At 40.8% G+C, this 26,777-nt stretch overlaps 2 protein-coding genes across 2 annotated transcripts; one reads left to right on the top strand and one right to left on the bottom strand.

Annotated features, from left to right (window-relative positions):
- The first annotated feature begins 3,206 nt into the window (after window positions 1-3,206).
- LOC143556649 (putative transcriptional regulatory protein At2g25830) lies at window positions 3,207-7,065 on the top strand. Its single transcript, XM_077045920.1, has 7 exons — window positions 3,207-3,332; window positions 3,478-3,641; window positions 4,271-4,332; window positions 5,066-5,222; window positions 5,296-5,573; window positions 6,220-6,340; window positions 6,922-7,065. The coding sequence occupies exons 1-7, from the start codon at window positions 3,233-3,235 to the stop codon at window positions 7,012-7,014; spliced, it is 975 nt and encodes a 324-aa protein (XP_076902035.1). The 5' UTR covers window positions 3,207-3,232; the 3' UTR covers window positions 7,015-7,065.
- Window positions 7,066-23,448: 16,383 nt separating this feature from the next.
- Window positions 23,449-26,348, bottom strand: LOC143556648 (carotenoid cleavage dioxygenase 8 homolog B, chloroplastic-like). The gene is made up of 6 exons (XM_077045919.1): window positions 26,031-26,348; window positions 24,684-25,427; window positions 24,388-24,581; window positions 23,938-24,127; window positions 23,767-23,869; window positions 23,449-23,634 (listed from the first exon to the last, which is right to left on the bottom strand). The coding sequence occupies exons 1-6, from the start codon at window positions 26,313-26,315 to the stop codon at window positions 23,489-23,491; spliced, it is 1,662 nt and encodes a 553-aa protein (XP_076902034.1). The 5' UTR covers window positions 26,316-26,348; the 3' UTR covers window positions 23,449-23,488.
- Between the last annotated feature and the right edge of the window lie 429 nt (window positions 26,349-26,777).

Here is a 26,777-nt window from a genome sequence, read left to right as displayed (position 1 = left end):
GGGAAAATTTCGCATCACACCCTGGGGTCTTTATTCGGGTACTCGGTTTGATTCGGGTACTCGGTTTGATGGATCTGAATCCGAATTACTAGATACTTGGTTCGAATTCGGATAAGAGAATTTTTAAAAATCGGATTATTAGGATATCTGTTTTACCCAAATATATAGGTATATAACTTTGTTTTATGGGATGGCCCAGCTCTACTCGTCGGTTCATGCATTGGCGATTTAAGTCACCTCTTCACGATTCAAAGCAAGATGTAATCGGAACTTTACTTTGTCGCTTCACTATTCCAATCGTCTCCTTCGTTTGGATCATTTCTAGTAATCAATCAAATTGTCATATTTTCGATTTAAATCCATAGTTTAATCGCTATTCCACTACTTAGTTTGGTACGGTTGTTTTGTGATTACTTGTTTATCACTATTCCACTTGTTTAACGCTAAATGGTTCTCACTTGCAGTTTCTAATGTATGTGCCATACAAGAGGCTTGTGCCATACAAGAGGCTTGAGATTGATCACATCAATGTGTTAAAGTTAGAATTCATATGATGAAGTATAGCAATCTCATTTCTAACCTTGTTCAGGTTTCAACTTACATGAAATATGTTTGAAGTTTAAAATCTTCACTTTGGTTTGTGATAAAATTGTAAATCATTAGATGAATTTCGTTGCATCACTCAGAACTAAGTGAAAAAATTGGAACCGTTTTTGGGATATAAAAAAACAAGTGATTGTTATTATATATATGGTATATCAAATATCATAGACATGTGGTTATAATAAATGCTTAGTGTGTCATATTACCAATGTGTCGCATTGAATGTGGATGAAATGAGATTTCAACAATTAAACATTCAGATTGGGTTATCTAACTACGGTGGCGTCTTAAGAAGTCTCCACCCAAATAACAATGTCTTAATCTCCTAGTGACCAAAAGAAACAATAATGATTTGTATGCCACGTCAAATGTTGCAAATGGTACCAGTCACATCAGTCATTTGAAACAAACCTCATCAAAGACCATAAGTCCTCAGTATTTAGGATACCTTAGATGAATCAGTGATTCCTAGCTAGGATGGTGGGCAAACTTCATCTCGAACGATGTGTTTAAAAGAAATGAGTGATCATAACACTAGAAAATTTGTTGGGTCATAACTGAAAAATATCATGTCTCAAATATCATAAAGACATTAACTAGAAAAGAAGAATTCCACATTTTATTTAAAGTTTTAAACATGCTCATCAAGATAATCATGGACGAGTGAATCATTAATTGCAACATATAGCTAGCTACATATAGTAAACAAACGTGTAACTTAACCTTTTTTTTAAGTACTTTTATTGATATTGATAGTTGACACCTATAGGCTATTACTAACTTATAAGATACAAGTTGACTTTGCTTGTTGAAAACCTCAAATCCATTTCCATAGAAAACCACCTCAGCAATCCCACCTTTTCCGCCTATTCCTTCCTTCAAAACGTAACCAAGTAGTTAATAAAATATTTTACAACTTATGCATAAATCAAGTAAATCAGTCATTTTCTACAACCTTAACAAGTCAATACACTAATTTCCCAAGTCACTTAAATTTGCATTAACAGGCCTCAAAATAATCCATGATCAATCAATACAAAATACATTATTTTCCTATACTATCACGCACATAGAATATAATTAATATAAACTCAAACCAATACAACATTTATTTGTACACTACAATATACAATATGCAACCACCCGAAACCCCTCTCCCCTCCTCCACCGTTCCAACTCCACCTTCTTCATACTCGGCACCACCAGAAACGTCTACACCGTCACGCTTACCGCCACACCAACATGCACGTGTCCGGACCCCACCACCCCATGCAAACACATTCTCTTTCTCTACGTCCATGTTCTCTCTCTTTCAACCAACGACCCATGTCTCAAACGTCGCACTCTTCGTCCATGTCAACTCACATGTCTCCTCTCTGCCAACGTATCCGACAAAACAGTCGCCAGTGCACCGATCAGGAGGCGTTTCCATGAGCTGTACCGTCGTTGGAAAGCTAGCAAGTCGTTGGTGCATGTAGAGGATGGTTCTAAATGTCCCATTTGTTTGGAGGAGTTAGGGGTTGGTGGTAGGAAGGTGGTGGCGTGTGCCACGTGTAAGAATCCGATTCATGTGGTGTGTTTGACGGCATGGAAGAGTAAGAGGTCGAGGACTTGTGTTGTTTGTAGAGCAAGGTGGAGAGAGTCAAGACAAGAAGATAAGTATATTAATCTGTCGGATTATATTGGTGAAGAATATGACAACATGGTAAATAAAATTGTGGAGATTAGTTAATATGTTTAGTTTAATGTTCATATAACAATGTACGTCTTAAACTCTATTATACTTTTATGGTTTAATATTTATAATCAATTAATCATCGATCTTCATGAGTTCATGGATTATTAATTTCTATGATTTAAGGTGAAAAGAATATCAATTTTATACTTCTATATATCTTATACCTAGCTACTACTATACAAATTTTTTAGGGATGCTTAGCATTAACTTCAAGGTTTTATAAATGTTTTCATGCTAGTCTCATTTGATTTTTTAGGTGATATTTCATTATTAATTACCAATGAATATTTCGTTAAACGGTATCTTGGTGTGTTATAAGGTGCTTTCTCTCTTGAAGCTTGAGAGCTTGAATCCTATGATGGACATTGGTGTAGTATTATTAGGAGTCGATTCTATTGTAGTTCTAAAAAAAAATTAATTTCATCATTAAATGTTGATGTTCGAAGGAAAGCTCAACGAGTATAAGAGCACCGGTGTTGGGGTGTGCGGGTGGGGTAGGGGTACTAACTTTTTCCTTGTGGAGGGTGGACTACACCAATGATCCACATTGAGCCTTTTTCTTTTTACGATACTTTTATATGAGTTATTCAAGTCGGCACCGGAGTCCCTTCCGTGGCGCATGTTCTCTCCCAAAATTGCCCCAAGTTCTCATCCAAAATTGCCCCAATTTCTCGCCCACTACACACGGCCTTAAAATGTTAGTTGATACTCAAAGAGGTTACGGACTTGTCAAACAAGTAAACCTCTTAGGGGGTAAAACCGTAATTTTCAAAACCCGACCACAACCCAAAAGATGTCGTCGATCATATTCTATCTTCCCCAATTCAAGCATCTTCAACATTCGAACCTTCAAATCTTTAAACCCTAAAACCTGCAAATTAATGAACCACAATGAGTTCATCATCAACCAGATCTTTCGGTGCACTGCTATACAGATTCTCCACCACTATTAATCTTAATCTCAAATCCCCCAATTCATTTCCCATTCAAGGTTAATTAGTTAATTCAACTCCATGTATTTCATTTAATTTCTTTCATTGTTTTCTGCAAATTAATAATCTTTTTCTTTCAATTCAATACTTCAATTACGCGATTAGATGTTTGTAGCTGAACCCATGTTTTCAATTTGGTTTTAGGTGCTCTTAGGTTACACACGAATCTATCTTCTTCTGCATTGTACTCGTCTTGTGCAAAATGGGTTAATCCAATTGAGTTCCAATCTGTGGGTTCTGTCAGAAAGATTTGGACTCGAGGCCCGCTTTGTATGGGAAGAAGGTCCTGCAAGATTGCAGGCAGAAAGGTTAGGTCAAATTTAAAAGAGTCAAAGCTTTCAATATTTACTTGGATTCTTGAAATTTTTATGTAATATTTGGTGTTTGCACTTAGTTATAGCTAATGCCAGTGTTGTAAAAATCGCTAGTCGGTAGTCGGGCGGTGGGGTGGGGACTAGCGATTAATCGGATCGGACTTTAATGTATATTTTCCAGTTTTATACATACACGCACACACTTTTATATGTAATTTTTAGTTTTATACATACACAAACATATTTTGGCCGGAAATTGGCTGGAATCTTGCCGGAAACCGCTAAGTTTAGTTGGAATCTCGTCGGAAAGCATCGATTTAGTTCGGATTTGACCGTTGACTGATTAATTAGCCGATTAGCCCAAAATTATCAGTAAAGTAGGGACTAACGATTAATCGGTGCCTAGTTGGAATTTTGCAACAATGGCTAATGCTAAGAACTGAGCGTTGATGGTATTTGTTTTGTTACAAAAAGTAATTGAATTTTGAATGTGGATGATAATACATTTGACTCAAAAAGTCAACTTTTCCAGTCAAATGTGAAGTTGGATTCCAAATGTGAGTTGGAGCAAGGTTTTTATTGCTTAATTATGTTTCTGCATTCATTATTAGGCCTGAATGCAGGGGGTTCAAGATGCAAAGAAAGCTAAACTCTATGCAAAAGTCGGGAAGGAAGTTGTATCCGCGTAAGTTTTTCAAATTATTTACTTATGTACCCTTGTGGAATTTAGAACATGTTATATATAATTAGTTGTTAAGCATGGTTACATTTGCATGTTGAAAATGATTGTGTAATTTTGTTTTAGTTAAGCCATTTAGGAGGTTTAGTCGTTTACCACACTTTTGCCAACTTTCAACCTGTGAGGATTAAATCATTATAAACCCTTTATCTGATTATTTTAGCTTGATGTGGTAATAGTCGGTCTTTTTTTCCCGATAAACAAAACTTTCTTTTGATTATTTGATTATTTTGGTATCAAATCAAATTTGGATAAATAGTTTCATACCGGCTGGCGGCTGCACCCTAAGTTGAGAGACCTATACTCCCATTTAACAAAATTTTTGTACTTTTATATTAGTTCCTCAAACAATAATATTTGCCAAACAGTCAAAACATCTGAGTTTCTAACATATTCAACTTAAAACGACATAAACACTTCCAAAAACTCTTCTTATTACAATTGGTTATCTGATTCTGATTAACAGATTATCCAAACCTACAAACACACCTCAAGTCATGGTAACTTCTAATGACATCATATCTGCCATATCATTTAATATTTTGTTCGTGACAAAATATGTAGGGTGTTAATGTAGCTTTCATATTATTCTTCACTTGCAAAACCGAAGAACAAGATCTATCATTCACATATTTATATTCTCACAAACATACCGATCACATTTTGTCTTAAAATATAGTGTGAAGAAAGGTGGACCAAGCCCGATATCAAATACAGCTCTTGCAGCCATTCTCGAGAAAGCTAAAGAGCTTGATGTGCCAAAGGATATCCTAGAGAGAAACATCAAACGGGCTTCTGATAAAAACCAAGAAGCATACATTGAGAAAGTATACGAGGTAAAAAGTTCATATTTGAAACAAATAAAATCCGTTAATAAATAATAACATGGGCCGTGTTCTATAACCTCAGGTATATGGTTATGGTGGAGTTGGTATAATAGTCGAGGTTTCAACCGACAAAATCAACCGGTCGGTGGCACTCGTTAGAGAAGTGGTTAAAGATTGTGGCGGAAAGATGGCGGATCCTGGTTCGATTATGTTTAAGTTTAAACGGGCCCGGGTTGTGAATGTGAAAGTTACTGATGCTGATAAGGACCAACTACTTAACATTGCTTTAGATGCTGGTGCTGATGATGTGGTCGAACCTTCCATTGATGATGATGAACCCGAAGAAGATAAGGCCAAGAGGTACTATCTGTCTTTAGAAAATTAAAAGAACAAAAAAGGAATTTTTAATTAAAAATGTAATTAAAGAGTTTTTTTAATTAAATAAGCAAATTGAAGATTGGCTAATTAAGGACATGGTAATTTGACACGCCATCAAGTGGTACCCTGATATAAGTTTAGGGTCTACGTCTGTGCATGAGTCGGTTTTGGGCTGAAACCAGAAAGTTGGTTTCTGAGTTTTCAAACACAGATTGGTTTCAGTTCCATTTTGGCTTGAAATTTTTGGGCCAAAAATAAAAATCGGCCTAAAATAATATCTTCTTGTTACTTAATGATTAATTTATCTTTATACATTTGGGCTAAAATATTTGGATTGCATTGTTTATTAAGTTCTTATAAATTACTTAACATTGAATATAAGAAAATGAAATATATACAATCGGTTCGGCCTTTTCGGTTTTATTACATGAAATACTGACTCCATTTTTGTTTGAGTTCGGTTATTTTGGTTATTAGTCGGTTTCTCCGGTTTCATGCAGATCTCCAGTAAAAATCCCAAATTTTTATGTGAAGGAGAAAATATTAAATTTTTATGATGGTTTTATTTCCGGAAAGGCTAAAGGGTATGCTAGTTTAACATGATTTAATGTTAATTCAATTTTTGTAGATACTATAAAATTGTAAGCTCTTCAGAGAATTATGGGGAAATACTATCGAAATTGCGCGAGGAAGGAGTTACGTTCGAGCAAGATAATGGCTCCGAGTTGCTACCACTGACTATGATTGAGGTATACTAATATCATAAGTTACACGCGTGTGTGTGTATTTTACAAGTCAAAACGGTAGTTATGTACAATGATTGCTTTAGGAGTTTAGGATGTTTTACATATGATTGATTATAAACTAACAAAACTGCTCTATTTCTTGTCTTTAAATTGAAGGCTATTTAGGGATAATCAGATTCAGTTTATTACCAAATTAGTAAGAAGACTCTTCTTAAGGATAATCAAGTTGATTTTTGACTAGTATTTATGAACTAAAATATACTCTAAACTAGTATTATTTTCGTTATTATTATTAAAATTGGAAATAGTGGGTGACATTATATGTTCAATTTTTATAGCTTAGTTGGCACACGTCATTCTTTTGTAGTTTTGCTTTTGGATCCTTGCTTAATTACATGATATGATTGATATCATGAATCATGATATATTAAAAGTTAAAGTGTAGCATAAAACCAAATTAGTACAAGTGGTCCAGCAGCTCAAACTGTTTAATGTTGAATAAATTTATTTTTTTAACAATGTAGCATAAAACCAATCATGTTATTTCTTTTGGGTAAAACCGATTCTTTGTTGGTGACCTGCAGGTGGATGATGAAGCTATGGAGTTGAATAAGGAACTGATGTCAAATTTACTTGATCTTGATGATGTTGATGCTGTATATACTGATCAAAGATGATTTAGTTTTAGAACTATATATGGATTTGTCATTAATTTGTATGATTTTGTGTCAACTTTAGTCATGAGTTGTATTATTAATATGAGAACTTAGACAGTCTATTTTTCTAAGAATAATTAAATTGGGCGATATTGTTTTAAATTTGTTATTATATTTTGGATTGCGTTTTGTGCTTTATTGATTGTGTTGTTGAATGGTTAGCTTAAAAGAGTTTTCGCATCCAACATTTACGCTATTTTTGCATAAAATTAAGAATAAGCCTCAACATTTATGCTATTTTTGCATTCAATAAGGTGCCGCAAAGAGGCCCAAAGGAGTCTTCGCAACACCAAATATCTTATTGATACTTATTAGATAACTAGATTTTGAACCTGTGTATTACACGAGATTTATCAGATGTTTGAAATTTAGGATATCATATGTACTTTAGGGATTATTTTATTGAATTTATAGATTAATTTTAATATTATCACACACTTTAAATGTTACATAATAAAATTTTACATTTTGGTAAGATTGAAATAATGTTTTAAGATAACATGAAATCAAATATTGGTGATTACCTAAGCATATTATAGATGTTTTATATGATCAATAAGAATGTAAGTTAAATAGTGTTTTACAAATTATAAGATTACAAATATTTTATTTATACAACGAAAATTGAAATACACACATAATTAAATATCTATTTAAACATAGATCACTAATTATTACATGATAATGGTTTGTAAATTAACTAATTTGATAATTCACTATTTGATTTTAAATTTATTATAGATATTCAATACTTTATTTGTTTTAAAAAAACATGATCAAACTTTCTATATCTAATAATAAAATTAGATGTAACGACTAACGGGTTAGTAAAATTTTGTTTGATTTAAGTCACAATAAATACTTTTTTTCATATATGAATTAAAACCATGATCCATAGATAATATGAATTAAGAAGAGTAGATATTAGAAAATAAAAGTGAAACTAAAGCTAGAATTCAATGTGGTTATTGAAGAGGTATGTACCCGCCTCAACACGGAGCAAGGCGGGTCAACCCACAAGATATAGACAACAGGCTAGACAATCAAGACATTACGAAGGCACAAAGCCAGAACCTATGCGCATGGTGCATACCACACATGCTCAGGCATCATATGCCCAGTCACCACATATGCTCAGGCATCATATGCCCAGGCACCACATATGCTCAGGCATCATATGCCCAGGCATCACATATGCTCACGCATATCACATATGCGCGCGGCTCATCAACGCGCGGCGCATATCACATCTGCGCATGAAACATCTGCGCGTGAGAATAAAGAGAAGACCTCGCGCATCCTCAGGATTGGCGCGTATCACACATGCACATAATCAACCTCATCCTTATCCAAATCAGGATTAGGGCAACCCTGATTGTGCACGTCAGACAACCTTCCAGAAGGTATCTTTTTAAGGAATAAGAATATGCTGATGTTGACAGCTGCCAAATGAAAGGTCGACAACTCAGCATGACACATGTGCTACCACGTGATTACAACCAATGAGAAAGCGCCAGGTGTCCCAGACGACACGTGGCGCAGAGAAATTGGAGGAGGCCAACAAGGCTGAGCCCAATCAGTGGAAACCCTAGCACTATAAATACAGCATCAACTCCACAAGGAGAGACACTCAATCATTCACAGTTACAGACATTGATTCACATTCAATCCTCATCAATTACATTCATTCACAGATAGTTACAGCCAGTAACATACAATCACATCAAATTATAGAGTATTCAGCTATTAAGCAATACTCTCCAGAATTCCTTACTCTCACATTATTATCTTCTCCACAAATACTTATTCTCACACCGGAGGGTTACCCCAAAGAGGACCCTCTGTCCCTTTCTGAGGGGTAAGTTGACGGTGCTGTTCATTTTGTAGGTGGAAGAACACAGATCCAAGAGAAACCATCGGTGAAATAGTATAATCATACCCGAGAAAAGTAGATCGTCTACCAGTGAGTCGATCCACGTTTCTTCATTGGCGCCATCCACTGTTACAACGGCAATCAGATCTACTCAGATCTATATAAAAAACCAATTTTCACCATGGTTTCTGGCGTTCATAACGTTGATCAAGCTCTGGAGGATATTGAACGTGAGGATGTTAATGAGGGACAACAGTTTCTGAGGGCGCAGCGTGATTCTACGCGCGCCACCAGTAACCGTCCTTTCATCACAACTCCTCATGGCCAGACTGAAACTCCTCCAGACGATCTTACGTTACAAAATCTTGCCGGCGCGAAACAAAAAGGACCAATGGGTCCAGAAGATGAAACAAATGATCCTAACGAATGGCTCATAAACGAGCAGCGGCGTCTAATGGACAAGTACAATGAGATGGTCAAACAGAAAAAGCTAGCCTACTTAACACAAAGGCAAGCGTTTGATAAGCAAACTGTTCATGGAACAAAAAGGCCGCGCGCGCCGGAAGAAGGACATTCAGTTCACACTGCACACACTGAGTTCAGTGATGAAGAAGTGCACAGCATGAGGAAGACGCGAGATACTCATGCAGGAGGCTCACAGCTCCGCGCGCCTGTGAACATGGAGCCTGGAGCCAGAGCCGATCTGGATCTGCAAATACCGTACAGCCCACCAGTTAGAGGGCAAGTGGACGTAACCACACCGTACAGACCGGCCATCTTGGTGAAACATTCAAAGTTCACTGAGCGCATCGCGAAGGCTCCCATCCAGCACAAAACCAAGATGCCAAGTGGTTTGGGCAAATATGACGGCACGACAGATCCAGACGATTTCTTGCAAGGTTTTTACAACACGGGAAACCTAGAGAGCTGGACGATGCCAACATGGTGTCACATGTTTGCTCGCTGCCTCACGGGCGCGGCGCGTGTCTGGTTCGAGAGCTTGCCGACTGGGAAAATTGATGGGTTCGAGGAACTGTTGGAAAAGTTCCAAGCCCACTTCGTACAGCAGCGCAGACACACGCGCGACCCTGATGACATCATGCACTGCGTGCGCAGGAATGATGAAACGATTGAAGACTACATCACTCGTTTCAATCAGGAGTCTCTGGCAATCGGAGGCATCACTGAGCAACTATTGCGCGTGGCCTTTATACAAGGCGCACGCAGTGATCAACTCCGCCGAGCTCTCGTAAGCAGAGAGGGCATGCCCACCACGTGGGCCAAGTTAATGGAAGCATCGCGAGTTTTCGCGAGAAATGAAAAACAAATTGCCCAAGATAGGGCAAGAGAAATAGCGCATCAAGCTGAGTCACCGCGCAGCAAAGAAAAGAGGGGCAAACAGAACTCTGTATGGTCCAGGTTGCAACCAACCAGTTTTTCACCCGCAGAAAAACAGGCGCAACCAAGTTCACCCCAGCCCCAAAAAGATGTTCGTAATCGCGGGGAGGGTGACAAGAGGGAGGGCGGCAGAGATCCTAGCAGACCTCTGCCAAGAATATGGACTCCCCTCACTAAAACGCCTTCACAGGTGTTAAGCAGTGAGAATGTCCAATTCAAAAGCCCTAAGCCACTACACTACAAGGGACCATCAGACAGTGGCAAGTACTGTGAATTTCACAAGTCCACAGGGCACAACACTGATGCATGCCACCACTTGAAGGATGCAATTGAAAAGGACGTGAAATCAGGCAAGCTGGCTCACCTGGTGAAAAACTCAAGACCAGACGATGAACAACCAGGAGCCTCAGCCAGCAAAAAGTACAAAAGAATCTGTGTAGCCGAGGGAGGAAGGCAAGAACAGACATCAAGAAAGAGAAGCGCGCAAATCCAAGGAGATTGGCGCGAGCAACAAGTCATCTTCCCAAGAATCAGGGGAGGCCCTTCCATCAGCAGTCCTCTTATCATCACTACACACATTGCTCATTACGAAGTGTCAAAAGTCCGGGTGGACACTGGCAGCGAGTCAGACATCATGTATGAGCAATGTTTCAGGAAACTGGATCCGGTAGACCAGGCAAGGCTTGAAATTGTGAATGCCCCGATCTCGGGTGTTTCAAATGAAATCATTCATCCCCTAGGTTAAATACAATTTGAACTAACCATGGGGGATGAAAAACACAAGCGAGCCGAAGTTGTTAACTTCTTGGTCTTGCCCACCACTTCATGCCACAATATGATCTTGGGTAGGGAAACGATTGCCCAATTCAACGCCATACCGTCGCCAGCGCACGGCGCATTGGGGTTCCCAACACCAACGGGTGTAACTTTTGTATACCGGGATCATTTGTGCGCAGTGACAAGTACTCCGCGGGAGGGGAGAATGAAAACTCCAATGGCAGAAAACGCGCCAGAGGAATGGATTCTCAACCCAAAATTCCCGGAGCAGAAGATCACAATTGGCGCAACGATATCAGACGACACGAGGGTGAGAATGAAAAGATTGCTCACGGCATATATGTCGGTCTTCGCGTGGCAACACTCTGATATGACTGGGGTTCCGCGAGACCTGGCACAACATTCTCTCAACACCTTCAAGTCTGTAGAGCCAATTGCTCAAAAGAAGAGAGTCATGGGGGATGAAAAGGCGAGGGCCATGGATGAGCAGGTTGAGGATTTACTGCGCGCAAACATCATCCGCCCGATACGATACCAGACGTGGGTAGCCAATCCTGTGATGGTAAAGAAAAGTAACGGGTCGTGGAGGATGTGCATTGACTTCAAAGACCTCAACAAAGCGTGCCCAAAGGATTGTTACCCCCTCCCAAACATCGACGCAAAGGTGGACTCCGTGGCGCCATTCAAGCTAAAATGTTTTCTGGATGCCTACAAAGGCTATCACCAGATTCAAATGGCACCACAAGATGAGGACAAGACCGCCTTCAGAACCGACAAGGGTGTTTTTTGCTACACAAAAATGCCCTTTGGTTTGAAGAATGCGGGCGCCACCTACCAAAGACTTATGGATGCCGTTTTCAGCGAGCAAATCGGGAGAAACCTAGAAGTCTATGTGGATGATCTGGTGATCAAGAGCAGGGAGGAAAAGCAAATGCTCAAAGACATCGAAGAAACCCTTGGGCGCCTAAAGGAAGTTAACATGAAGCTCAATCCGAGCAAATGTACTTTCGGCGTACTAGAGGGAAAATTTCTAGGTGTAATGGTTACCAAGGATGGTTTCAAGGTGAACCCTGAGAAGGTGGAGGCCATCCTTGACATGCCCTCGCCATCCACCATGAAAGACGTTCAGAAGCTGAATGGTAGATTGGTATCAATCAACAGGTTCCTAGCGAACCATGCAACCAAATCTACCCCATTTGTCAATACATTGAGAAACTGCTTAAAGAAAAGTCAGTTCAAATGGACTCCTGAGGCCGAGCAAGCTTTCAGTGAGATAAAAGAATGTTTGATAAATCTGCCCGCGCTCACAGCTCCACTTCCTGGTGAAACATTGACATTATATCTATCAGCAGGAGAGCGCGCCATCGGCGCAGTATTATTGGTGGATCGCAAGGGAATCCAAACGCCAATATACTATGTGAGTCGGGTGCTGACAGATCCTGAGACGCGCTACTCTATCATGGAAAAGTTAGTTTTGTCACTAACACACGCGTCACGCAAGCTTCATAGATATTTCAATGGTCATCCCATTGAAGTTCTGACTGGATACAACATCCAACAAGTCTTGCGGCGTCCCGCGCTCTCAGGAAGGCTGACAAAGTGGGCGCTGGAATTAGGCGAGCACACGATCGCCTATAAGCCCTGTCCAGCAATAAAGGGACAAATCTTGGCTGATTTCATTGCCGAGGTCCCCGAAGGAAAAATTGAAGAGGCTCAGCGCGAGGTAGACCCTCCGCGAGCCAATGATGAAGAAAATGTTTGGAGATTGTTCACTGACGGAGCTTCAAACAATGAAGGGTCTGGCGCAGGGCTCAAACTGGTGGATCCAGAGAATCATGAATATACTTACGCCATCAGGTTGGACTTCAAGAGCACCAACAATGAGGCTGAGTATGAAGCCCTGCTGGCTGGCCTGCGCATCGCGCACAAATTTGGAGTCAAAAAGCTAGAGGCCCATGTTGATTCATACTTGGTAGCAGCACAGGTCAATGGCCTTTATGATGCCAAGGAGAATACCATGCCTCTGTATCTAGAGCAGGCGAAAAAGCTCATCGAGCAATTTGACAGCTTCAGAATCATTCATATTCCGCGCAGTGAAAACAAATCTGCAGACGCGCTGAGTAAGATGGCATCAACCAGTTTTGATCACTTTGGCAAAGATGTCAGGGTAGAAGTAATGAGCAACCCGTCGGTGGTAGCGAAGTCTGTCCTGGTAACTCATACAACCCCTTCATCATGGATAACTCCAATAATGGAATTCTTGAAGGAGGGAAAGGTACCAGATGATCGCGCGCAAGCAAGAAAGATAAGACACAAGGCGCAGAACTATGAACTGCTTGATGGTACATTATATCGACGCTCTTATCTTGGGCCGCTCATGAAATGCCTAGATGCTGAGGAAGCAAGCTATGTGATCAGAGAGATACACGAAGGAATCTGTGGAATTCATGCTGGCCCGCGCATGGTGGTTGCCAAGGCAATGAGCGCAGGCTACTACTGGCCAGGCATGTACTTGGACGCTTTAAAAGAGATCCAAAAATGGAAAGCATGTCAGAGCTATGCGCCAAACACCATGCGGCCAAAGAACAACTTGATTCCAGTGACCTCTGCATGGCCTTTCCACAAATGGGCAATCGACATTTTGGGTCCCCTACCGCAAGCGCCTGGGCGAGTAAAATTTTTGGTAGTGGCAGTAGACTATTTCACAAAATGGGTTGAAGCCAAGCCACTAGCAAAAATAACAGCCGAAGAGATGAAGCAGTTTATCTGGAGCCACATCATATGCCGTTTTGGCTTGCCCATGGAAATTGTGAGCGATAATGGCAAACAATTCACTGATAAGAAGATATCCAGCTGGCTCAAGGAATTGCGCATCAACCAAATTTTCACTTCAGTTTATCACCCTCAGGGGAATGGACAAGTGGAACGCGCGAACCAAAGCTTGTTAAATGGGCTGAAGAAAAGATTGGAGGGAGAATCCCATTCTTGGGTCGAAGAGCTACCTAATGTCCTGTGGGCACACAGGACATTAAGCAAAACCAGCAATGGCGAATCCCCGTTCAGCCTAACCTATGGAACAGAGGTAATGATTCCAGCGGAAATTGGATGCCCATCCCATAGAGTACTCATGATGAGCAAAGTTGATAACGAGCGCGAAAGAAGATTGGATCTCAACTTACTTGAAGGGCGCAGAGAGGCAGCTATTATCAGTGAAGCCAAGTACAAGAAAAAACTGGAAAAATATTACAACCAGCGTGTGAAAGAATGCCACTTCAAGAAAAATGATTTTGTCCTTCGAAATAATGAAGCTAGCCGCGCGATACCCCCGGGAAAAATGTCCCCCAACTGGGAGGGACCTTATCAAATCTCAGAAGAATTGGGGAAAGGCGCATATGCTTTAAAAGATTTGAATGGAAAGAAGATCCCGCGCGCATGGAACGCAGCACAGCTTAGAAAATGTTTCATGTAAAAAATATCAAGTTTGTAATCAAGGCCTTTTAAGCCATTATGAATAATGATACGCGCTGTCTTCTCTTAATGTGGATTCTATTACCTTTTGCATACATGTTTCACACTTCCCTTTATTAGTTTTGAGCAATATGACAACATTGTATTGACATCAAAACGAAATAAAAACGAAGTAAAACATACATGCTCGAGCTTCAAGCTCATAAGCGTTAACGAGTTTTAACTCAAAAACGTCAGGGCCTTAGCCCAATTCTACTACCTTTTACATGTTTCACACTTCCCTTTATTAGTTTTGAGCAATATGACAACATTGTATTGACATCAAAACGAAATAAAAACGAAGTAAAACATACATGCGCAAACGCGTTAAAGAGTCTTAACTCTAAAACGTCAGGGCCTTAGCCCAATAATGTGAGCCTTAGCTCAAATCACTCACAACATCCAACCTACATACTGCGCACCCTGACCATAAAAATACCTAAACACAACTAAGGCAAAGCAAATGCCAAAACATAGTTGTTAAGGTCTCAGGTCGAGGTCGCGCATGAAAATGTAATGGATAACTGAGTAACACATATTGACACGTAAAGGCTAAAAATTTCATAATTCCATGCGCGAAAACGAAGCGCAAAAGAGGAATAATGAAAACGCCAAGGCGCGTGTCAACATAATCAAGATATGGAAATATCACTTACAATATGACAAGGATTAAGTATAATAAATTCCTTACAACCTTGTTCTTATTCCAACGTGCAAGCATATCTTATATTCAACAAGCAAACATGCGATATAAACAGATGAATGGGAATACGCAAGATGCGAAGAAGGGAAAAACAGAATTTCATTCAGAAGCATTGAAATTTACAAGTTTACAAGATGAGATACAAATTACAAATAAAAATAAAAACATGAAGGGCTCCTCAAGTCTCCACGTTGACATTAGCCTCTTCATCATCCTCATCATCGCCCTCGGCATCTGGCGCAGCCTGCTCCTCTTCATCTCCAAACTGACCATAGTCAAGTTCTTCATCTTGAATGGAGTCTTCTACCATGACAGTGTCAGGAGCGGATCCTTTGGCCACGCCAGAGCCGCTAGCAACGCCAGCATTCTCAGCGCCATTGTCGCCGCCAGCCCCTTCGCACTCGTCAAGTAATTGCTTTAGCGCGACGAGATCGGGCTGGTCAGCAAGCGCGGATATCTGCAAATCATAAGCAAAAAAAAAATGAGTACAAAAAGACTTAGAAAATAAGTCAAGGTAATCTCATTAAGGTTAAAATACCTGCGCAAGGATGGGAATGGGAGTGTTCATATACTTCTCCCCCATCGCGGCCATTTGCGCGCAGGCAGCATTGCTCTGATAAGGGTACTCGGATGGGTTCTTCTTTAACATGCCATATTCGTAACCATCCGTGAACCCTTCAGCTCGGCCCACCACGCGCGCGGCAGCGTTGCAATCCATCACCAGGGCCTGAAACTCGCCTGAGTATTTCATCGCGTAAGCGCAACGAGTCATGCCCTGTGAGATCAGCCAGTGGCGATCCTGCGCGAGGCCAGCAACAGACGTCTCGAGGGCAGGAACCTGAGAGTTTAATAACTCAACAGTTTCTTTAGTTTTGGTTAGCTCCTCTTTGTCGGACGCTGCTGCCGCCAAGATTTCTTCTTTTTCCACCTGCGCAGAATCAAGTGCTTCCTGGCTAGACGCTGCCGTCGCCAGGGCTTCATCTTTATCGGCCTGCGCGGCCGCCAGCTCCCTCTTTAGGCGCGCAACCTCACTCTCCAGTGATGATTTTTCAGTTATGGACTGGACAAGAGCTTGGTCACGCGCCTCCGCCTCAAGCTCCAACTCGCGCGCTCGGCGCGAGTACTTGGCTGCGTCAGCCTCCGCCGCCTGCAGCTTCTCCCGCGCAGCCTGAAGCTCATGACCGCGCTTCATAAAGGCGCTGTTGGCGCTGGCTCTGTTCTCACTGAGCTCGGCTTGGAGCTTCTCAGCTCTCTCGCGAGCATCAGAAAGATGCCAAGCAGACACCTTAGCCTCGTGCTTGGCTTCCGCAAGAGCATCACGTACTTTTACGTAATCAGAGCGAAGCTCTTGGGAGGCAGCAAAGAAGGCAGACCCAGCAGACATATGGTCGTTGAGCAGGTCGTCGCGAGCGCGGTCCTCCTGGAACCTCCTTTCAGTTGGAGGCACAGCATGAGCCCAGAATTCCGCACACACACCCATGGACTGAAAGGTGCTGTCTTCAGTTATATTCCATCTCGAGCGGTAAATGTAATCGGATTCCTGCAAAAGCAAAGTAATTATCTAAGTTATCAAAACACTAAGATGGAAGTCAAGGCAACGGAACAAAAATAAACTATACCTGCGGGGATGAAGCAGAAAAGTCATCGCCAGCCCTACGAGAAGGCTCCGGCGCGAAATCTCGTGGCGCAGCAGGGCTGGCGCGGGCGCCAGCAAGTTCTTCAACTTCAAAATCCTCATCCTCCTCTGAAATAGGCCTCTTCTCCTGCGACCTAGAATCAAAATCGGTCTCGCGGGGAGGGCTGTGCGCAGGAGGAGGTGAGGGAGGTCTCGACGCCGCCAAGTCAGCGCGCAAAACGGCTTCCTGCTCCTTAGTAATGCCGATGAGGGGAGATTCATCGCTTGCAGGAGCAGGAGCAGAGCCAACGGCGCTGGGAACGGCGCCAGGAGTGACGCCAGAAGCTTGTGCACCAGCTACGGCTTCTATGAAAAAATCAAAAACAACTGGTTAAGGACTTGATCTAAAAGAAAGTCAGAAAATAAGAGTGCAATACGTACCTTGGCACAACTCCGTTCGCGCAGCAAACATCGCCATGAAGTCCATTCTACCCTTCTTTGAGGGTAAAAAGGGGGACTTCGAAGCGACCTCCGGCGCAGCCTCGGCATCTTGTTGCGCTGTTGCCGGCTCTACAAACATTTGAGTGACCAAAGATTCATTAGTAATCCTATAAGGATCGCGCTCATAAGAACCATAAAGGATAAGCAAAGTTTACCTGTCGCGGGCGTTTCCGCCGCGCGAAGGGAAGAGGTAGTGGCACCATGCCTCAGGTGGACAGGAGGTCTGCCCACTTTTATAGGCAGGGAAGACAAGGAAACCTTGGTGGTAAACTCTTGGGTTTTCCCAAATCCCCCCGCCTGAGTAGGAGGGTCCTGAACAACAGGGGCAACATCTTTTTTCTGTTTCTTACTGGCCCCTGCGCCAGTTTTCCCCTTAGCTTTACGCTTTAGTTGGGGCGCCTCCTCCTCCTCCTCTTCCGCGAGCTCCAGCTCGTAGTTTTCGAGCGCATTTACAATACATGCAACAGAAGTGTTAGCAAAATTTGGTATTATAAAGGAAAATGCATAAGTACAAAGGCTTACCAGGCGCATCGCTGTCGAAGACAAATTCCAGATCAACAGGGATGAACATGTCATCAAAGCGATCAGGGAAACCAACCTCCCCAGCGCCAAGCGCGACGGAGCCACCCTCCATGTGCTCATCATAGGCAGCATGGATATACTCCTTGGTGACTGCACAAAACAAGTCAAATGAGTTCAGCAAAAAGAATCATATTCGCGCAGAAATAAACCAATGAGATAAAACTTACATAACCCGTCGACTTGGATAACGGGCTCAAGCGCGCTGTCCGCCCACCTCTTGCTCATACCAACCCCCACCAGCGCCTCCTCACAAATGTTCTTGGCGGGGGATGGTTCAGCGGTCAGCTTATTAACCCAGGCGCCAGTTGGGTTCTTAAGGACACCCACATCCGCAGGCGCAGAAGAAATCGCGCGCATGGTCATGCGGATGGGGATCACACCAGCCCTTATGTAAAAGAACCTCTCAGACCAGTCATGAAGGCTCTTGAATGAAACAGTGGAGCACCTCACCTTCTGACTGCGAGGAATAAAAGAGAACCAATTGTCTTGGATCTTGGGCTTGTAAAAAAACTGAAAGCGCCGAGGAGTGGGCTCCTCGCGCTGGGATTTGCACATGAACTCAAAGTGAGTCATGCGCACAAGTCCAAACGGATGGACTTGGGATATATGAATCCCATAAAACTGAAGCAGTGCACCCACAAACCTTGTCATCGGGAGACGAAGGTTGCAGTGGGTGAAAAAATGGCTATATAGGGATATATAGCCGGTAGGCGGGTCCGCCGCCGTTTGCCCGGCCACAGGCAACATGCAGCCAAACAGGGTGGGAAAACCCTGAGAGGCGATAAGGCTGTCAAGATCAGCCTGCCTCAATTTGCAGGGGATTTCATTCCACCTCTTCACCGCCTTGGTCCTCCTTACCTCCTCCGATGAGCCCTCAGCAGCCTTCTTCCCCTTGCCGGTCTTCTTCAATGTAGACATTACTAACGATTTTCTACGGCAATGGATGGAGGAGATTGTATTGTCTGAACTATCAGACATACAACTCTAAAATCGAACAAGGAAAACTTCTGAAGAACAGATAGCTGGAAGCAGAACAAGGGTAATCAGAAGACAAAGAAAGAAAAGCTCAGAAGAATAAACAAGAAGATGAAGGATAAAAAACTCTAAGGGCTGGCTTTTATAGGCCCATGAGAGAGAAATTTGGGTGCTGAACGGACTTCACGCGCCCCCACTGGCAAGTCTTGGCCAGTGCGAGCAAGACACGTGTCCCTGACACTGTGTGAGGGGACATGAAAGGAAACTATACGGCTGCTGCCAGAGTTCACGCGCCACCACTCGCAGGAACGGACCAACGCGAGCGCGACACGTGTCCCTGACAGCATGTGAGGGGACACGAAAGGCAACTGTAGCACCTCGAGCACACGAAATGTCTGACACGTCTCCATCACTGACCCACGTCAGCAACCATCACGTACATAGACGATTCGTTTTCAACCAAAAGGATAGAATTTCGCGCAATGACGAGTAGTAAGAAGAAAAGGACAAAACCCCTACCAAAAGAGCAAACTATTTAGTCTAACATCTATCTTACCTCGCTCGCGCGAGACAAGACACACATTAGACTGGGGGGGCTTGAAGAGGTATGTACCCGCCTCAACACGGAGCAAGGCGGGTCAACCCACAAGATATAGACAACAGGCTAGACAATCAAGACATTACGAAGGCACAAAGCCAGAACCTATGCGCATGGCGCATACCACACATGCTCAGGCATCATATGCCCAGGCACCACATATGCTCAGGCATCATATGCCCAGGCACCACATATGCTCAGGCATCATATGCCCAGGCACCACATATGCTCAGGCATCATATGCCCAGGCATCACATATGCTCACGCATATCACATATGCGCGCGGCTCATCAACGCGCGGCGCATATCACATCTGCGCATGAAACATCTGCGCGTGAGAATAAAGAGAAGACCTCGCGCATCCTCAGGATTGGCGCGTATCACACATGCACATAATCAACCTCATCCTTATCCAAATCAGGATTAGGGCAACCCTGATTGTGCACGTCAGACAACCTTCCAGAAGGTATCTTTTTAAGGAATAAGAATATGCTGATGTTGACAGCTGCCAAATGAAAGGTCGACAACTCAGCATGACACATGTGCTACCACGTGATTACAACCAATGAGAAAGCGCCAGGTGTCCCAGACGACACGTGGCGCAGAGCAATTGGAGGAGGCCAACAAGGCTGAGCCCAATCAGTGGAAACCCTAGCACTATAAATACAGCATCAACTCCACAAGGAGAGACACTCAATCATTCACAGTTACAGACATTGATTCACATTCAATCCTCATCAATTACATTCATTCACAGACAGTTACAGCCAGTAACATACAATCACATCAAATTATAGAGTATTCAGCTATTAAGCAATACTCTCCAGAATTCCTTACTCTCACATTATTATCTTCTCCACAAATACTTATTCTCACACCGGAGGGTTACCCCAAAGAGGACCCTCTGTCCCTTTCTGAGGGGTAAGTTGACGGTGCTGTTCATTTTGTAGGTGGAAGAACACAGATCCAAGAGAAACCATCGTTGAAATAGTATAATCATACCCGAGGAAAGTAGATCGTCTACAGTGAGTCGATCCACGTTTCTTCAGTTATGAGACATCATTCTTATTATGTTTGTTTATTTGTATAACTAGATAGATATCCAATATCACATATTATTTTTTTGCCGTTTCTTTAATTTCGAAACTAATTATTTTATTACTTAATTAAAGTACCCTTTTATATTTAACTAGTATTTGATTCACCACGTTGCAGGGGTGTGTAAACTTATTTATTAACACATCCACTTACTCGAAAACATAAAGACGTCACCACAACCATCGTCCTCTACATCATTCCCTCTCACGCGGCAAGTAATTTTCATTAACCATTAAGAAAACTAAATGAAAACGTAGACGTAAAACGTTGTACAGTGCACGATGTGTCATATTGACCAATAACATATAAAAACAATAGGTGCAACACGACATTCTTTAGAGACAACAAAGCAAAATACAAAACAATTCGAAAGAATATAAAAAAAACAAAATTTATTATAGTTCAGGGGAGGTTGACGTACAAATGAAATTAACGTGCTAAACATGAGAATCAAGTAAAGTAATTATGTAATTATATCATAGAGTAATTAAATTAATCTATGATGTAACTAGCTTTAGAGCCCTGATTAGGAGGGGTATCGGGATTCAGTCCCCTAACTGTGTCTTGTGTGACTCGGGCTTTGACTCGGTTGATCACGTTTTTTCTGGTTGCTTTTTTGCTTCGGTGGTTTGGCAACATATTAGTGTCTGGTGCAAGTTACCCCATATATATGTTTTCTCGGTAGAAGATATTTTCAATTTGCATAACAGGGTTAACAAAGGTGAGACTGAGAAGAAGATCATTCAAGGAATTATGGTTATTGCTTGTTGGAGTTTGTGGAAGGCTAGAAACAAGAAGATTCACGAAAGGAAAGACACTAAAATGGAGGAGGTTTTTGATGAAATTAGATCTTTAGGTTTTTAGTGGGTTAAAAATAGATCTAATTTGTTTTCGGGTAATTGGGTTAATTGGTGTAAGTTTGACTTAATGTAATTGGTTATGTTGGCAATGGCTCCTCCGGGCTCGGTGGGGGGGGGGGGGCACTGTTTTTTCTTCTTGTAGCTTTTTTGTTTTTGTTGGTTAATGAAGTTTATTTTTCAAAAAAAAAAAAACTAGCTTTAGAGCCCGTGTCAGACATAGGATAATCCAAATTATAAAATTACAAGTAAGCAAATAATTGCATAACGTTTATGAAAAAAATATTACATTTATGCTTGTCACCATACTATGTGTACATAAATTGATTTGATTTATATCACAAAATGATTTTTTTAAATGAACTTAATAAAAAATGCACGTGCAAAAACGTACTTGAGGTCGCTCTTTCAATTGAAAATTGACAAAATGGCAAAAGACGTCTTTTATGTTTGCACGGTTTTTCAATGGACGTCATTTGACAAACTTAATGACAGAAAACATTCTTTACGTTCAAAAAACGTTATATGGTTTGTCCTTTTCACTAACGACAGTTAGTTTTTCTCGTTAAATCCAGTCATGTGCACCTCATGTGAGGGCAACTTAGTCTTTTTACCCCCTCAGGGGTTATTTGTGTAATTGACTTAAAATCTAGGGCTTTAAATAAATAAAAGTTTTTTTCTTTTTAACCATCATATTTTTCTCCAAATATTCATAACCCACCATCAACTAGGGGTGTTCATCGAATCGAATAACGAAATTTCAAGTTAATCGAATCGAATAATTCGAATAATTTGTTTTTTTGCTGGTATTCTTATTCGATTCGTATTCGTTTAAAAGTTGGATTATTCGATTCGTATTACATCCCATATTCGAAATTCGATTCTATTCGTATTTGAAACTCGAATTCAAATCGAATTCGAATAAATTTGAATTGATTCAAGTTAGCATATGTCAAACACTTCAAAAATATAATCATCAATGTAAAACACATAAATATAAGTTTAAAGTAGCTACAATACCACATGAAAATAAGTTCAAAATTAAGTATTGACAAAATTAAGAAATATCAGTATGAGTTATTGGGATTTATTATTATGTTTTGACATTTATTATTTTAGGATTTGACCCAAATTAATAAATTAAATATATATTAATATATTATATAATTTGAATTCGAATTTCGAATCGAATCAAATAAAAAATCATGAATTCGTATTCGATTCGTATTCGATTACTATACTCGAATACGAATACGAATCGAATCGAATTCGAATATTTAGAAATCGAATTCGAATTCGAATTCGAATCAAATTTTGAACACCCCTACCATCAACACCACAATCAAACACCATTCACCACCCATCATCATCACCCATCCAAACTCCAGCAAGCATATATTATATTAATTTCAATCATATATTATATTAATATAGCATTTTACATTTTCTTAATCTTCATTAATGATTACTCAACATTTCATTTATTTAAGCCATGCAAGAAATAAGTTTCTAACCACTAGTCAATAAAACAAGCTAAAAATCATTTTCAGGTTGATACTATAAGTTTAATATTTTATTAGTTTGACCATTTTGAAACTATATTTCTATGAACAAGGTTGACCCGTAATCCAACCTTCTTAATTATATTAATAAAATTATTTCGGCCGTGGTAAAAAAATCTGGATCCGACAAAACATTTACACTATTTTATTACTTTGATGCATACATTGGGGATATTATTTTCTTTCCAACACCAAACTCACACATCCATCTACAGTGCAAACTATGTCACCTTTAACCACTTTAGAAGAAGAAGCAATTAAATACACTAAATATAGTTGAATCCTTTCATGAATCACACTTACTGAACAAATATTATGTAACAAACAATATTTAAGTACACGTACAAGCAATCCTCAACATTTTCGGTTGATTTTTCGAAATCTTTGGTCTAATTCTTAGGAACCCAACATCCGTGAAGTCCATATGGAAGTCCGTATGGAAATTTTGCTCTTGCGATTTCTTCAAATGTTTTTCCGTCTAAGACCAACGCGTATCCTTCTCCATTTTTATCACTTATCATAGATATCACAACTCCTGTATAAATATACATGAACAATCAACACGAACACATAGCATACCAATTGTAAACGAATACAAAGCAAATAATGTTATCACTATTGTTATTGCTATATATTTTTAATCAAAACACGGTTACTACAAACTAACCATCATCTTCCTCCGTTGCACCAGGTCGAGCCACAAAATATGGTTCGGAGGGGACAGCACCCTCGTCATGCCAGTTTTTCGCCTTTCCGTCAACCAAGTCTATCTGTATACCGTTAAATTGACATTAATGTATGTAATAAGTTGAAGCCAATATAGTTATTAAAGTTTTACCTTGGTGAGGGTGTTAGGGAAGTTACAAGGTCGTTGAGCACCACAAGCATACGCATAGCGATATTGTTTCCCTAAGAAGTTAGGGTTGATGCTACACATATCCATCCCTCTTCCATGTTCATCTGGATTCAATGCTGCAAATAGTTCACCTTTATCGCTGCCATCGAGTGGTATCCTAAAGCGTCCAACTCTACAAATCGAAATAATACACGAGTTTCTTTACATTCCATGAAAAAGCGACCGAAAATCATAATAGTGTTCGTTTTTATTGGATTTGCAGTTAATTTAATATATAGCTAGCGGACTCATACTTTAAACAACTGGACACAAGCAAACGAGATCTCGATTGCTTACCAGTGATTTCCACTAGCTAGTAAGTGAGATTAAGAACTTGTTGTTAGATCTCGTTTAGAGACCTACAAACATGCAATATATAGTTGTGTTACATACCTTGCATCTGGTAGGACATCTTCTCCAGACCATGACCGGAGATTTTGAAGCCGAAGATTGTCGAGAATAGTGGTATCCGCATAATGCTCACAGCAATCCGCAATAACTCCGGTGATCCTCCCGTCTTCATCCTTTTCTTCATACGCATTGATGAAATGAAATGTCACAAACAAAGGAACTTCAACACTTGCCACCTTCAAATAATTAATATATCAAACCTTTTAGTTTATAAAACTAACCCTAATTAAATTCAAACACACAAATATATTAATAATGAATCACATAGTTAAACTTACAATCTTGCCACTAGCTTTGCACATAACATGCATAAACCCTTTAGACTCCGGATACCATCTAAACTTATACAACGGTGTCGGTTCCGCCTTCAACAAATTCTGAGCACAATACCTCAACGGCATCTCCGGCACAATCACATAATGCTCGGTCACTGGAAACGAATGCACCCACCCGGGAGACGGCCCACCTCTACAATCAACCCGACCGATCACCTTCCTCTCATTCGTCCCAGGTTCCATCCTCACCACCATGTACCCAGGGTTTATTAAATCCGGCAACAACGTTATAAACTCCGAGCCAGTAACTATAGGATGAGCCGAATGAATCAACCCACCCCATGAATCATCATACTCAAACTTCTCTAAAGTATCCAACGTATTCGGGTCGATAACAATCGACCCTTTGATGGTTTCTGTTAAACAAACCACACGGCCATCGGCTAGCTTGACCACGCCCGTGTTGGCATTATCTGTCAACGATGCACCGGAGAATAAGTTTGCGAGGTCGCCAATGTATGCTAGAAAGTTGTCGTGTTTAGGGACTTCGGAGAATTCACGGTAGCAAAGCTTGTTGCTGTTTTTCGCGGCTTTGTAGGCGTTGGATTCGATTTGCCGGTGACCCATTGTGAGTTTGCCGTTGTCGAAGCCGAGGCGGACGAGTGTGGCGTAGCCGTCGAAGAGGTGGCGGAAGTTGTAGTCGCCGAGATGCCATAACCCGGGTCCATTTCTTAAGTATGTTCCATTCTGTAAGAAAATATTAGGGCACAGTCAGCACACAGTTAGATGCTTATTTTAATGTGTTCTAGTACCAGGACTATTAGATCAATGTCACGGTGCAATCATAGATGCTCTTGTCTGGTGTCCGAAGACTGGCCAATCTGTCTTGTAAATAGTTAGTCCGTTCAAGTACCAGGATTATTAGATTAACGTCACGGAGCAATCATAGATGCTCTGTCTGGTGTCCGAATGCTAGCCAATTTCCCGTAAATAGTTGGTATGTGACGTTAAGCTACTTAATTTCCATTTTAAATAGGGTGTAATAAAAATTATGTATAGCCCTAAAATTTATAGGGGAGTGTTGATTACATGACCTCATCCTTTTAACTAACTCCACATTAAGTGTTAAGGTTCATACAAAAAACAAAAGCGGATGGTTATTAATAATCAACTGAAAATAGATACAAAAGCACACTTAAACATTTTGTCCTTGTTTTCAAGTGTAATTTGGACAGTTTCCCATTGTTTTTAGCTATAAATATTATACCATGGTATTGATATGTTGATGAAACGATAAAACATAAGATAGAGATGATAATATATATAATTTTATATATAGTACTATCATACCAGCCATTTAGGTATTTCTCCATTGACGACAAGCTCGCCTTCCCACCGTTCTTGCCGGACACTAGTCCATGCCACTAGCTTCCGCTCATCTGCGACTTCATTTTGAAACGGAGTTTGCGCTATCTCTGGCTTATTGGTGGCCACATTCATAATGGTGGTTTGAGTTTTTTTTGTAGAAACCATAGGTTTCCCAAAGATGGACAAAACCCTAGTATCTCTTGAGGTTGCCATGCTAGATGAAAAACCATAGTTTTTTGCTGAGGATATTGAGATCAAAGAAGCCATTGGAGGGTGGTAATTAAAGAGGTTAGACTTGCTTTCTACTTGGTCTGAGGATATGGGTAATATTGTGATAGCTAGGGTTTATAAAGGGGTTAGAATATACACTAATTGTAATGGGAAGGTATCTTTAGTGTTGGGATCTATTTTACTAAAAGACAATAAATTCAAATTTACATAACTAACAAAACAACAAAAAATAATTCCAATATGACCCTCATTATTTAGACATTGGCATTTTCTGTTACTTTTAAGGAACCTAGATATATAATTATTGCCATAATATCTGGATTTCTGATCGGCATTTGACAACCTATTACCTAAGCAAGAACGAACACTACAAGAATTTTAGCATGTGATCACTGATCTATATAGCTACAACAAGTAGGGCTGTCCAAACTGCTCGTCGCTCGCTCGAAAAATGCTCGAAAAATGCTCGTTCGATTTCGGCTTGGTTTGGAAGTGAGC

The sequence above is a fragment of the Bidens hawaiensis genome, unplaced genomic scaffold (genome assembly GCF_021521415.1).
Source record: "Bidens hawaiensis isolate Kalapana, Puna unplaced genomic scaffold, B.hawaiensis_p1.1 tig00018666_1, whole genome shotgun sequence".
Taxonomy (NCBI): Eukaryota; Viridiplantae; Streptophyta; class Magnoliopsida; order Asterales; family Asteraceae; genus Bidens; species Bidens hawaiensis.
Note: the sequence above shows the minus strand (reverse complement) of the source record. Positions and strands in the feature narration are given on the sequence as shown.